This window comes from Centrocercus urophasianus, unplaced genomic scaffold (genome assembly GCF_019232065.1).
Source record: "Centrocercus urophasianus isolate 14NV4802_14NV808 unplaced genomic scaffold, USGS_Curo_1.0 seq_35, whole genome shotgun sequence".
In the NCBI taxonomy this organism is placed as follows: Eukaryota; Metazoa; Chordata; class Aves; order Galliformes; family Phasianidae; genus Centrocercus; species Centrocercus urophasianus.
In genome coordinates, this window is record NW_024884922.1 from 1,195,036 (window position 1) to 1,209,201 (window position 14,166).

Sequence of the window (14,166 nt, forward strand, 5' to 3'; positions counted from 1 at the left end):
CTCAAAACTCCTTCCGCTTGATGTTGTATGGTAGGGAATACCCCTTGGGGCCAGTTGGAGTCAGCTGTCCTAATTCTGCTCCCCCTCAGCTCCTTGGGCCTTTTGCTGAGAATGGCCTTGGCTCTGTGCAGCACCGCTTAGCAGCAAGAGTAAGCGTTGGTGTGTTAGCAGCGTTGTTTTTCTCCTAGAACCAAAACAGCGCATCGTATCAGGCGCTCTGAAGAAAACAGTTCTGAAATTAAGACACCAGGCTTGATGCAGACTGTACAAGACACCGAGAGGCAAGCATGTGGGATAGCGACAAACAAAACAGTTCTCTATCATTGCCAGGTTTCCTTCCAGAGAGGACCTGACCAAGGAATCTCTTGTTTAGAAAATAGTGGGAGCTGCCTACTTTGCTAAAGCAGAGCCTGCTTTTCTCTATCAGCATTATCCCCATTTGAGAGTTGCAAGGAAAAGGTTCGGTGAGAGACATGAAGTATATAAAATTAAGAACGATGATGGATTGTTTCCTGCAAAGGAGCAACAGGACAGACAGCACTGTGTGTTCTCAGGTGATCCCCATTCTGATAGGAACTGAGACCAAACGTGATTAGCTTCCTTATAAAAAGAGTTGATGCTTTGTGTTCCTACATCCTCATTCTCTGAAAACAGACACCTTTTTGATTGGCCGTTCTTTATTTGAGCTGTGCTGCAGTAAGTTCAGGCTTTACATTCAGTTCTCTTGTGTCTTTTCATCCCCTTTTCTCCACGCATCTGACTCGAGTTCACGTTTATCCCATTAAATAACTCCTGTTACTGCCTTAAACATAACAGGCTGAGAGTCCTTTCTCGCATTCCTCAATTCGTGCATGGGCTAAAAGCACCTTATCTCTCCTCGGGCCGCTGCCAGGAGCTCCATTGTCAAATTAGAGCAAAGAACATGGCTGCTCTAATATCAAGTAGTATTGACGTGACAAACGGCTTTGTGTAAACAGTAGCAATGGCCACTGGAGAAGATTTGTAATTCTCACAAAGGCCTGCCACTGAAACAGCAAGTCTTTCCAGTGATAGGTATTTTATGTAAAGCTGCGACTGTGTGGATGGAGGACTGCAGTCTGAGGAGGATTGCACGGCGGATTTTCGTGTTTCAAAGCGAAGTATTAGATCCCTCCATGTAAGAAAATTCACCTCCAAATTTGACAAGCGCTCTGTACGAGTTTCGTTCGGCGGGCTGCAATCTCCGAGGCGGTCGCTAGGTGGAGCCACAGGCTCATTTTTGCTCTGCTAGGGGCTGACCAATGCTTTTGTCGGCTTTGCAGATGCACATATGGTAGAATATTATCATTTTATGGTTACAATTATGAGCAATTTGATAGAAAATGAAAGCTAAATTATGCAGTATTCCTTTTATTTGTTTAATTTTGTGCTCTAAATATGTAAAGGGGAAAAAATAGCACTGTTTTTGTGTGGGAAGTGATAGGTGCAATACCTGCTTATTTGGCTTCGCATTCTGAAACTGTGCAGGTTGAGATTATTTTCTTTAGTACATGATGAAATGCGTGGTGTTGTTCTCTGGTGCTGGAGCTGTTTTGCACAGAAACTGTGTAGGACTGAATCTCCAGGCTCCTTTTCGCCACAAAAAAGGACCATATATTTACTGGCTGATACACAAATGTGTAAGTAACAAGTTCCTTAACAGTTTCTAGTGGAAGAGGCTGGGTAGCTGTACCATCTAAGCAATTGCCAAGAGAAATCTTTGAATTCAGAAAGTTGCTATTGACATTGGCAAAGCTCCCCTAAAAGGAGCAGCTGGGTTAGAACAAACTCTAACTTACCAGTGGGGAAAATCTCCTGCCATTGCAGTTCTGAAGCCACACTCATTTTTTTTTATGACTCGTGCCAGGGCCGATGCCTGGTTACAGTGATCTGTGGGGTCTGTATTTTGTACAATTAGGTTCTTAGTTTTTCTGCCATCAGATTCTTTATGTTCACTGTTATGAAAGCACATTTTCACTGCTGTGAATAGTGGCCCAACTTACCTTGTGTGTGTTCTATTCTTCCTTCCTTTTCATTAGAAAAAGTCGTTAGCACAGCTGGGCTTTAGAACAAGCCTTTATTTTCCTCTTTCTTTGATTGTAAGTATCCTTTTGTTTGTATTAATGAAGATAAGACTGAAGATGTGTTTTCCACTTGAAATGGAAAGTGCAAGCCCTGAGATGGTATTTGCATTTATTGATCCAGGCACATCTGCTGGCATATGATGGTGTGTGATATTTTTGTCCTTACCCACCTTTGAACCAGAGAACATGGCAGATAAGCTGTCCACTATGATTGGCATATCCTGTGGAAAGGATTATTATGCACGGGATCAAATCATGTACCCTAAACTGCTTTTGCATTTTTGAAGTATGACAGAGATTTCTCTGAGTCCATACGTGATGCTGGGAATTAGTTTTAGGCTTAAATTCTTTCCTTGCTCTCTAGGTCCTACTTGTTATCTTTTTCTTTGGCCAGTTTTAGCTGCAGCCTGTGTGTATTGTGAATCTCAGTGTTTTTCAGCATGTTTAAAGTGAACTTTGGGATTGCATCATCTGGGTGCAGCAGAGCATCTCGGTAGATGGTGTAAAACTCAGGCTATTAATAGAAGAATTTGTTTTAAAATTGCATACACCAGAAATAAGACATACTGCTGAATTTAAGCAGGGTAGGAACTTTTCCAATTGCTTTTTTTAGGATCGGGCTTCGACATTTGCCCTACAGGTGATATGGGAAGAAGCAGATTTTTCAAAAACTCGTTCAGCTTTACAAGAAACTGTATTTTCTCTTATTTCTGTTCCCACCTGATGTCAGTAAGTCCAGAGAATAGATTTGGATTTTTTTTGTCCATATGCTTCCTGAAAGCTCCGAAGGACAGCCCTGGCTTTGTCCTTAACTTTGTGCTGAACTCCCTGGCTTTCCTTAAGGTAGGTAACCATAACTTAACTGATTTGTATGCACCATGTGCAGTCTTGGCTCACTTCAAAGTGTAATCAAGTCATGAACTAATTACAATACCATATTCCCAAAGAATGTAAATTTAATTTCCCTTCAAACAGAATGGAAATGTATTAAGCAGTTTCTTGATATGAGAGCTGTGGCATTCACCAACATAATGCTGATGCGTCAAACAAAAGTGAAGTTCTTAACTTTTGTGGACCGTGTGACCTTTCTCCCTGCGCATCTTCCCTTTTTATTCTTGATTTACTGCCTGGATAACAACATTAAAATATTCAAGTGGAAATTAAACCGTAACTGCTGGTCTTCAGACTGGAGATCACTCTGTCTTATTCTATGTGACTTGCTTCTTCAAAGTGTTTTCAAAACTGCGCTTCCTGAGGATTTTGAATCAGGAGGAAATTGTGTTTTGAACTGCAGGCTCGTAAGGCTCAGACCTGCGCCAGATGATTTCTTTAATACATTGAAAAGTGGCTGTGCAGAAAGTTCCCTACAGGTTCTTAGCATCACTGTGCCAAAGAGTCCACATAAACTCAGTTATATAAGAACGAGTGAAGTGAAGTTGTTCATAAAACATTTTATTACCTTCAGTCTTTGCAGCATCTTCGGAGTTTAGATAATAAACCTTCATAGAAGTTACTAGTCTTTACCCTTTCACAGAACAATGATTCACATAGGTTCAAGGCACTTATTTTATTTCTCTTAATTTTAAAGGCTGAAGAAATGTGTTGGTGTTGCCTTTCATCCGTGCCCGGATGGTTTGGTCCTGAAATGCAATCCTGTTGTTCCGTTTCTGAGATGAGGTTGTCAAATGCAGGATTGTATACGCGTTGAACACAAATGGTATATTAAAATCAAATGTGGGTCAGCTTGCAATGAAGTATGTAATTGTTTAATTCTAAAGGAAAGAGCTTAGAGTATATCTTAGTTTATATTTTAAAGTGCTCCTTTTAGATGTTAATTCATTAATGTCAGCAGTTTATTTTTATTCATGTGACTTTTCATATGTAAGTAGTTGAAGCGGCATTATTTTAATCCTTTCTTTGGTTAGGAAGAAGAGAGAGCCTGCAGGTGGAAATCAGAATGACATACATATTGCTTCTTTCCCAAAAGGCATGGTATCTCTCTCCCATTGATATACAGAATATTAAGGTAGAAAATAAACCTCATTGCCGCACGTCAAAATACTGAAAAAATATCTGCTTGAATGATGCATGGAAAAACGTGGGTTCACTTCAGACTGAGCACACTTACAGTGGAGTTTGCCATGAGGCTGTTGTGGCCCACTGGGGTTCTGCAGGCTCTGCAAACTCTATTCCCTTGTATTTGAAGCATTTAAATGAATCGAGTGCTTGAATTAAAAGAGTCTTACTTGTCTAAGGCATTTTGTAAGGCATTTTTGGGCTATTGGGTATCTGTTGCAATGCCACAGTGCTGCACGGTGCTGAAATTATAGATGTGGAGGTGTGACTATCCTATAGATATAAGCTTGCTTTTTTCAAGTTGTCGGGCATAGTCCAGCAGCGTCCTGGAAACAGTATAGTGCCATTTTTCCAACCAAACTTACAACATCAAAGCAAGTTAAATTCAGCTAAGCATGATGTGATAGATGCTCTGCTGTTGTGACTGCGTGGCTTCTTGTGGCTTGTACTCCATAGCTGGAGTGCAAGTGGACAAGCTTGTGTCTTCCTGCAGCTATCTGAATAGATTTCTCTTTGGGGCCTTTCAGCAGCCTTGTGTAAGCGATACTTTGCAGCTTCTTCTTGTCACTCTAGTTTTTCCACAGACTTTGTCTTCAAGGGACTACCTGAGGCAGTGAAGAAAGTTTGGACTTTTGCTGAAGCTGCTAATATGGTAACTAGTCAGCTTTCTAGATGCATGTCCTTAAGCAGGTATTAAAAAAATAGCCCTGTTTTGTGGCTACTGGATTGTGCTTGCAGATGTCAAAAATCTTTGTTTATCATGTGCTGAAATTGTATCCCTGAAGGTTCCTTGTATCTCTACTGCAAAGTGGAAGTTGTTGCTGATTTATTTAAATTTAAACTTGTGCCTGGTTTGATTTTCCCATTCCTTTACATGCTTTACTCAACTTTGCTTATCTCTGTAGTGTCTCTTGGGCTATTGAGAATATAGGGGCTGGAGGATCATGTTGCTGAAAATGGAGATGTACCTGTTGTTTTCCCCTAAAGACATGGGTCAGAATGGAAGGAGGCTCTAAGTCAGAGCTACAGTCAGGAAGTATGGAAATCTGTAATCCCTTGATATCTTTCTTGTTTGATGCTTGGGAAGTTTCTTAAGACATGTCTGCATGGGTTGCTGTGGACGAACTTGCTCTCAGAGCTAACCAGCTCCAAGATGGATCTGTGCTGTTCGTGCTGAGCCTGAGCTGTGAGTTACCCCACAGCTACAAGACTTCTGTGCTGGAGCTGGCGTGTGCAGCATGGTGCTGCTGGGCTGCACCTGTGTGTGCAGACGTGCCCAAAGGCTCCCCGTGCCACAGTTTCTCCAAGTGTAAAATGTGAGTGCTGGAGTTTGTGCCTTTCCCAAAAATGCTTGTGACAAACAGTTGAGGAGTAAGTCACTATGGGAGGAGTTTTGGGACAGTACAAGAGGGCCTTTGCTGGTAGTTTCATGGCCAAAAAATCTCTTTATTAGTACTGTTCTCCTCTTTTCATAATATTTCATAGAACATTTTTTTCTTGCCTTAAGTTCCCATGATTGGAATCTGCTTAAATGTGTTTGTTCCCTTAAAATAAAGGGTGGTAAAACCAAGAGCTTCTTAAATGACACAGGCTGAAAAATCTTTCTAAAGAAAAAGATTGTCTATTTTTGTTTTTTCTCTTAGAAAAACTGATTTGAGAAAGGCAGAACTTCAGCAAACAGCTCAGCCTTGAGAGTGACCTGGTGTTGGTACTTTTCAAAACCTCTCTTCCAGATGAACAAGCCAGTGAGTGTCCGAGCAGCTGGAAGGCAGAGTGTGCTGATAGAAGGAGACAGAGGTGGATCTGGAGAACTCAAAAGCTTTCTGGGAAAAATACTCCAGCTTCTAAGCTGGGCTTTACCGATAGTTAAAGAGGCAGTGGAGCTGTACTGGGAGTGCTGCAGGAGGTCGGTGTATGCTACTGAGTGACGTTTTCCTCCCACTTCTTGTTTTCTTCTAAATTCTGGGGAAGCAAAGGTGTGCAGCTGTCTGTCAACTTGTGAGCAAGGGAAGTGTGAGCAACGTGAACTTTTTCAGCAGGGAATAAGGTGGTTTTGTTTGTTGTGATCTTAGCAGACACAAAAGCCCAAGGCATAGCAGAGAAAGAGCAGGACCACTGCTTAGCGAGGTGGAGGGACTCCACCAGACAAGTGGCTGCCTCTTCCAGCTGAACGTTTCCTCTGCTTCCTCCGTGCTGTGCTTGTGTGTAACTGACCCTTGGATGCACTCGTGCGGTTCACTAAGCCCTGGGGATTAGCAATGGGTTTGGGAGAGCTCCACAGCTGGTGCAGATGGAGGGAGTGAGGCTCCTGGAGGGAGCTGAAGAGTGCCTTTGGCAGCAGCTGAGCGTTAGTTTGGCTGTGCGTTCTCCTGAAGCCTCACCCGTAAGAAGCTCTTTGTTCCCTGCCCAATGTTTCTCTCCCTGGAAATCTGCAAGCATGCCACCGCTGCGTGCTGGCGGTCCCTCTTCTCAAAGCCAGCTCTGCTTCTGCTGAGGTTTTTATCTCTTAAGAGCCATAAATGAACTCTTAATTCTGTGACTTATGTTTGGTGGTGAAATTAACTAATTTATTCTATAAAATATATAGTACTTGCCATGCGACGTGTAAATGTGTCTGTTGAAATCTTAACCTTTGCATTTATGAAAGGGAGTATATTTTTGTTGGGCCCCGCCCCCCCCCCGAACCACAACAGGACTTTAATAACAAACTGTTTGAAACGTATTGCTGGGATATGTTCAAATGCATTTTTCTTGGATATAAAACTACAATTTAGTGAAATGCCAAGTGCCACTTCTCCCAGGTAACTAACATCTTGTAAATCCAATATTTGTGCTTCTGAAAGCCTAAAGAAATATCTGATGTGAGCATTTAGGCACACTCTGTTTTCTGTGGAATGCAAATCTGCATGACTTGTTGTCCTATTGTTTTTTTTTCACCCTTATAACATTTTCTGTTTCTTTGTTTCTTTTGTGAAGCAGATTATGAAAATATTTATCATTACCTCTGCATTTGTCTAGAGACTGCGTTCCCATTGTACATGTGTGCCCCCATGGTATCTGAAGGACTTGGATACTTTTGTGGCAGGTTTTTTTTTTTTTTTTTTTTGTTTATTGCCTGGCTAATTTGTAGGGAGAAAGAAAAAGAAAGAGATCATCTTGCTGCTTTTAGCAAAAAGAGTAAGATCTGCTATTAAAGCTTTTTTTTTTTTCTTTTTTGTAAGAGAGTATTCTGTAGTAAATGTACCAGCACATTACAGAGAATTACCATAGCTGGAGCTATTATACACGTGCCTGCAACAGCAACAACAAAAAAAAACAGCTTTTTTTTTTTCTTTTTTTCCTATTTGAAGCTTGATGTTTACTTACTTAATGAGCAAAGCAAGGCTTTGGACTCTGGTGGCTTAACAACATGTTTTTATGCAGAGTCATTGTCTGAATGAACAAGATTTTAGTCTGCCAACACGGGAAGTTTTAGCCATAGTTGCATTCCTGACTGACTCTTTGAAAAATCTGGGGAGTATCTCTGCTGCCATTCGTGCTCGTGCTGACTGCTGCTCTTCTCACTTGTAGTCACATAACTGGCTCTTGGACAATTAGGATTTGCTTGCATGCTTTCCTTATGTTAATTTTTCACGTCATATTTTTAAGCTGTGTAAAGTAAATTTGGCAGCTGTAAGTAAGAGGAGGGAGCATCACGTGCACAGCAAGAGCTCTGCCTTGTGTAAAACATAATTTGGGCATCTCCTTGATGGTACATACCATGCATGTGAGGGCAGTCTCACCTGGCTTGCAAGCAGGGCTGGTGGTAACATAGTGGCAAGAGTGCAAGGGGGTACACAGCCATCACTGGCGTCCTCCAGGGCCACTGGGGAGCTTGGCTTGTCGGTGTGCCAGCAGTGCGCTCGCTGCAGGGAGAAGAGGGTAAAATCTGTTTGGTGGGGAAGGGGCTGCTGGAAGCAAAGTGAATTAAGAGGGCTGTAAAAAACTGATAAAGATACGACTGTCTGTTTTTATATTCTGCCACATAACATGGGTTTAAATGAATTTCTCTATAATTTGTCTTCAAATACCGACATTTAACTCTTAGGCTGTATAAATGAACTGGCTTTTTCTAGAGTAAAATTCATGCCCTGCGTCCAGGCTAATATGTTCACCTACTATAAACATTACTGCCTATGGTTACAACCGGAATAAAAAATTCCTTTTATATACATCATAGCTGGCAGAGACTCCTGAGACCACCACAAATCACTTCAGCCTTTTGGTGCTCTTTGACGAAATGAACTGAAATGTAAAATAGCCCAAGCTTCAGGCAGGCTGACTCTGGAAAGCAATTAGCTTGTTTAGACCATTGTTTGTATCCTCTTCTATTTCCAGATGTTGAGCAAATGTGGGGTAGGAACTCTCCTGACTGATCTAACACTGGGCTTTAAAACCCAACCATTCCTTCCTTCCTAAAAGGTTTTGCTTATTCTCTGTGTAGCCTTTCATTTAAAACAAAGCAAAGCAAGCAAGAAAATCCTGGCAAGTGTCCCCTTCCCCCAAAAGAAGGAGGAGGAAAAAAAAAAAAAAAAAAGCCTGAAAAAAAAATCCAAGCAGGGTCATAACAGGGAATAACAAAGCAGTGAGTTATTTATGCAGCCATGATTGGCAAAAATGATTGCAACATGAATTTGCCCAGAAGCAATGATTAGATCATAAAAATGTTAAGGAAATCTGTAACTCAACACCATTTTATAGATTGAAGAAGTTTTTGTTCCCTACCTTAATTGCAGTGACTTGTTATTAAAGTATTTATTCAGAGTAATCTCTTTGGACAGCGAGCCCTTATCCCATCTGCATGCAAAATTAAAAGTGAGGGGGGAGAAGAGAGCATAAATGGTTTACCATGCTACATGAACAAGGGAGGGAATTACACAATGACAGGTGAAGAGCAGATTTATCTCCTGTTAGAATTTCAATGCTGCAAGCGAGACAGGACACTGTTGCTTGCTAATATCCTTGCAAACACCATAGTTGCTGCTTCTCCAGATTACTGTCCAAAAATCATTGCTGGGCTCTAAAAGGCCTGTAGCGCTGCATCTGCGGCTCTGGGTTTTTGAGCGGTTGGTGCTCAAGCAAAGAGATTGGATTTGGGTATGTGGGCTTGTGAATCTATGTCTCTGCTTAAAAATGGACTATTTATTTACTTGGCTGGCTATTTATTTATTTATAAATAAACATTGGTAGTGTCTGGCTTTGCTGAATACAAATCAGAGGGTTGTAATTGCTCCAGCTGAAACAATGTCATCACCTGCCTCCTGCTGTCCCTTTTCCAATGATAAAAGAATTTGGTACAATTCTTCTCTTTCCATTCTGAATAGAAAGAAGGTTGTACTTGAACATTCATCTCTAGACAGATTTATCATTAAGCAGTACTCAAACACACAATATCTGTTTTTAAATTGAAGTGTTATGGATCTAAATCGGATTTACGCAGGGAGAGTTGGCTTATGTTTGTGTCTAACTATTCACCAAAGAGTGTTTTTTCCTTAACTTCTGATGTCTCACCTATGCAGCAGCAGTACAGAGAATGCCAGGAACTTTTGAGCCTGTATCAGAAGTACCTAGCTGAGCAGCAGGAACAACTGTCGCTCTCCCTCTCTCAACTCAGTGCTGCCAAGGAAAAGGAGCAGAAGGTAAGATTCTTTTTTTCCATGTCACTTTTTTATGACATCTCCACAACATTTTTTCTCTTTTCCTAGAACTGAAACTGAATTGTGTTGTCGTGTATTGTTCAATGTTGATAACTGTTCTGATTGGTTTCCCATGGCCTTCCCTTAATGCGTGGATTGCAGGAAGACAAAAAAGGAAGCAAGTTTTGGATCAATGAAATGGGTGAAGTTAATTGACCATGTTGTAATGCAGTAGAAACCATTGGAATGCATGCTTTTGCTAAGGAAAAAGATGCTCCCCTGTTTTCTTCCCTTCTGTTTCTTAAGCAGTGAAATAATTGCAGTCACTGTAGATACAGCCTTTTAAATTTTCACTGTAGCTTTTGATGACTGAAAAGGAGATTACAGATGATGTGTTTGGTCAATAAGAACTTTCTCAAGCCTGTAAGGCAGCCCATCTGATTTGAGCTGTTTATAGAAGACCCATAATTATATATGCCGTTTAAAACCAGAAAACATTGACTGGAGATACGACGTGTTAAATTAAGTGGTAAAATGGTTCTCAGATGTATATGCACAAAGACTTGAAAACATGGTTGCCTGAGAGGTTTTTTTTCTGATAACTAGGTACTTGATTTGTATCCCTGCTGATAGCAGATGATGCCCTGGAAATTAAAGCAATTTATGCAATCTCTACCTGATGCTTTTAGTTGCTGTTGTCTTTCAGTAGTTTCCATCAGTGCATCTCCATTCAGAGTCTATCCTACCTAAAACAGACCATGCCTGTTTATGATTTGTATGCTTGAATCTTTCTTTTCCTGATGAGTATTACAGACTTCTACTATGGCTGGAGGTGAAGACACCAGCATAGCATTCAGAAGGTGGCCTAACTCTGTCCTCTCTGTAGTACCTGCTAACAGAATTGCATAGGCAGATCCTACTGCTCAGAAGCCCATGGAGGCAGAACTACAATTTTAATTCTGTTCAGGAGGTAGCAATACCATCTTCGTTGGCAGCAGGAATTGTGCTTTATACATTTTTAGAAAATATGTTGCTGTTTGTCAGGCTTCTAGCTTTTACAAGCATTTTGTTCCCATTCTTTTGTATGTTTGTCTGCTATCCATTTTGTGATGTTTTTGAGCTGAAAATAAGGGTCTTTATTTTCTCTGAGAATGAACGGTGTTCGTGTTCCTCTCTGTGATACACAGCTCCCTGGGTTTCCTGATGGAGAGCCACCCAGAAGAACCCATGCAGTCTTGGCAGCTGATTTTGGGGTGATGCTGTTACTTCCCTGGGATTGGATTCTGCTAGAAATCTTTCACCTTTAGCCTTTCATCTTAAAATACGTGTGACTTGTACTGGGTATGCATGCTACAAAGGTATACGGTCTAATCCCACAGAAGTACTAATGTTTAGATGTATATAGCAGGAAGCCTTCAGCCTATTAACTGTCAAATCAGCATCTGAAGTACAGCAATCCATGTTTGTCTCTCCTTTTTCTGGCTTCCTAAGTGCTGTCAGTGTATGCACAGACTTCTCTGAGCTTGTTTTCTGACTTCACGTGCAAGTTCTATCAAGCTAATTTTCGATCCCATTATTTCTTTTCTTTATGCTTGCAGATACTTTTGTCCACAAATGCAAATTCATATATTATTTCTAGGTTTGTCTTGACATTTCATTTACGGTTACCGAGTCTACAGTTCCAGGCTAACTGGTCTGAAATTACCGTAGCCCTCTTGCTTTGTGCAAAGCTTTGTAGGCATAGATAGAAATTGTCAAAACATGCTTCAACCAGCCTGTCTTACAGCTTGCAAAATATTTCTAATCTTTCTAGCTTTCCTTTTCAAATTTCTCTTCTATGTAATCCTGGTGGACATGGAGTTTGTTTCTTCAGTATATGTTGCTTTGGTATTTGTTGCATTTTTCTTTTTTTTCTTCTTTTAAACAGACACTTCATGCTGTTTCTCTTCACAGCTCAAATGTGGAGAGATTCACAGTCCTGCTTCATGGCTTCAGTTGTTTCCTTGACATGGTCCTTTACATCATAGCTATCAAAACCAAACCTGGTAGGCTGGTGTTTGGATGACTGTACTATTTACATACAATTTTTTGGTTCTGTCTTTTGTCAGTTGTCTTAACTGAACTGTGAAGTCTTAGGATCATTGTTGATCTCTCTTTGTTCTGTTTGAGTGTTGTCTTAACTGTAGTTTAGGTGAGCACAGGGTTTGCATTTAGGTGTCCTGCCTCATGGGAGAATGTCACAGGAACCACAGCACACAGGGATTTCAGGGAGGTAAAAAATGGGGAGAAGACCCCAAGAACTTTCAATTTACTCCAAGTGCTGCTCACTGCAGCTCTCTTTGCCCTGCTGAAGCTTTTATGCTCTCAATATTATTTATTTTAAGCTAAAGTTTGAGAAGGTCCATCTTGTTTATGCAAAAGGAAGCCTTCCTGAGCTTGAATCCTTGACCATGGGGAATCTTTTCCCTGTTGTTTGTTTTGACTGAGCCAAGGAAATCTTGGCTGTTGTCTAGCTTTAAATCAATGGATGCTAGCTTGCTACCTAGCTTTCACTACTTTGAACTGTCTAGGAGAGGTAATCAACATTTTCTATTTCGGGTCGATGTTACAGGGGCACCTGCGTCTCAGAGCAAGATGTTGCTCTGATTTTTCCAGTGTCTTGCAGAAAGATGGGACTGCATGGTTATACTGTGTACCGAAGCACCTCTTTGTTCTGCCTGTTATGTTTCTGTTCATTTCCCCCTTTTTCTACTTGTTTGTTTTAATTCATTCCTAATGCTACATGTGTATCTATCTGGTCATCGCTTGCTTTTTGCCTGTCTGACTCCCTTGTTCTTACTGTTCAATAATGCTGACCAAGAGCTGTCCCTTTCCCTAGCTTTAGGTAGGAATTTGAAAGCATTTCTTTTTGGTGTTTAGATGCTTGGCTTCGATGTTGCAATAAGGCAGTTAACAAGTCAGGAGGACTGCAGTGTTACCGAACTGCTGTGGCATTGTTGCAGAAAGATGGGATCATATGGGAGGGAAGTGATTGCTGTAGCTCTGCACACGTGGCTGAAATGCAGTCCTAGTTCCTAGCTGGATTGAACTAATGCAGCTACTTTGGTGTTCGCTTTTGCTTTTGTCTGTTTTAGCATCACATAAAGGTGATGCTAAAGGTAACAATTATTCTGAAAGCACGTTTTCCTCTGAGCTGATATTGCTTCTTTATAACGAAAGTCAGCCCTCAAAATTTAAAGAAGTATTCTGGTAGTAGTGAAATAAAAATGTGGGGAAAATGGTGGTGAGATGATTTAAGACAGACTCTCATGAAGTCAATAATCAGTAACTGGAACATGGGGCTTCTTTTTTTCGTGAGATAAAGTTAATTCCATTTGAAAAGATACTTAAGGTGACTTGAATTGAATTATTCAAACTGGCCTTCTCAGCATTAACTCTAGGTTAATATCTCATGATGCCTCTGGTTTCATTATAGGAGTTTTAAGTACATAACTTTTTATAATAAATTCAATACCTAGAAGCTGAACTGAAATTGGTTTACCTTCTACCAACCCATAAAAAGAAGCATTAATTGCAAAGTGAATATTGAAGTGGTTACTAAAGTTGACTCATACAGATTCAAAGAGATAGCTCTTGTGTAAGGAAAGTGAAGAGCTCTACTGAACAATAGGCTTCTGCCCCAAAGTTAACAGAAGATACCATACATAATAAAATGCAGTTAAATCTTTTCTGTCAAGAGTGATTTTTAGATGTTCTTTCTGTAGCTCTCAACTGTTCCATCTTTGCCATTTTCAGAAGCTTTATATGGAGATGAAAAGAGAATTGTCCTTGTTCTAGGTAATCAGGCCTGACTTACTTGTACAGTTGCTGCTGCACTGCCATCTCAAATCATGGCAATAATCCAGTTTACTTTGGCAAGTTTCTGGCTGGTGTAGGTGTTCTGCAGCATTGGCAGGATTTGATTCATAAGAGTTAGGCAGGAGTTTGAGTTTTTACAGGACCCAAATTCTGGAGCTACTTTGCCTGAAAGAAGAATAATATCTGTTGTCTCAGCATTGCCTATTAATCTTTGAATTTACTAGTACAGCTGGCAGCTTTTGTTTCTTATTTGTAGAAGATTATCAACACATCTGCTAACTTCCTAGATTTACACAGATTCTTGTTGAGTGCGTTTCAAGTTGCAGTTCTTCCTCTTGTATGTAGAAATGTAATAGGTGTGGAGTGTGATTGTAGACGGAATGGTGTATCAGTGCATTTTTGATGGGATATTTGTTCTTTCCCCTTCCCATATACACTATTGTCTGTCTCCTGGT

General features: G+C 40.6%; 1 protein-coding gene across 3 annotated transcripts in view; it reads left to right on the forward strand.

Annotated features, from left to right (window-relative positions):
- Positions 1–14,166, forward strand: part of KIAA1328 (KIAA1328 ortholog) — a 180,182-nt gene that overhangs the window by 61,781 nt on the left and 104,235 nt on the right. For all 3 annotated transcript variants that reach the window (XM_042831185.1, XM_042831186.1, XM_042831187.1), the window contains one exon: positions 9,729–9,856. In XM_042831185.1, the coding sequence (XP_042687119.1) occupies positions 9,729–9,856 (128 nt within the window). The remainder of the gene's footprint in view (positions 1–9,728; positions 9,857–14,166) is intronic.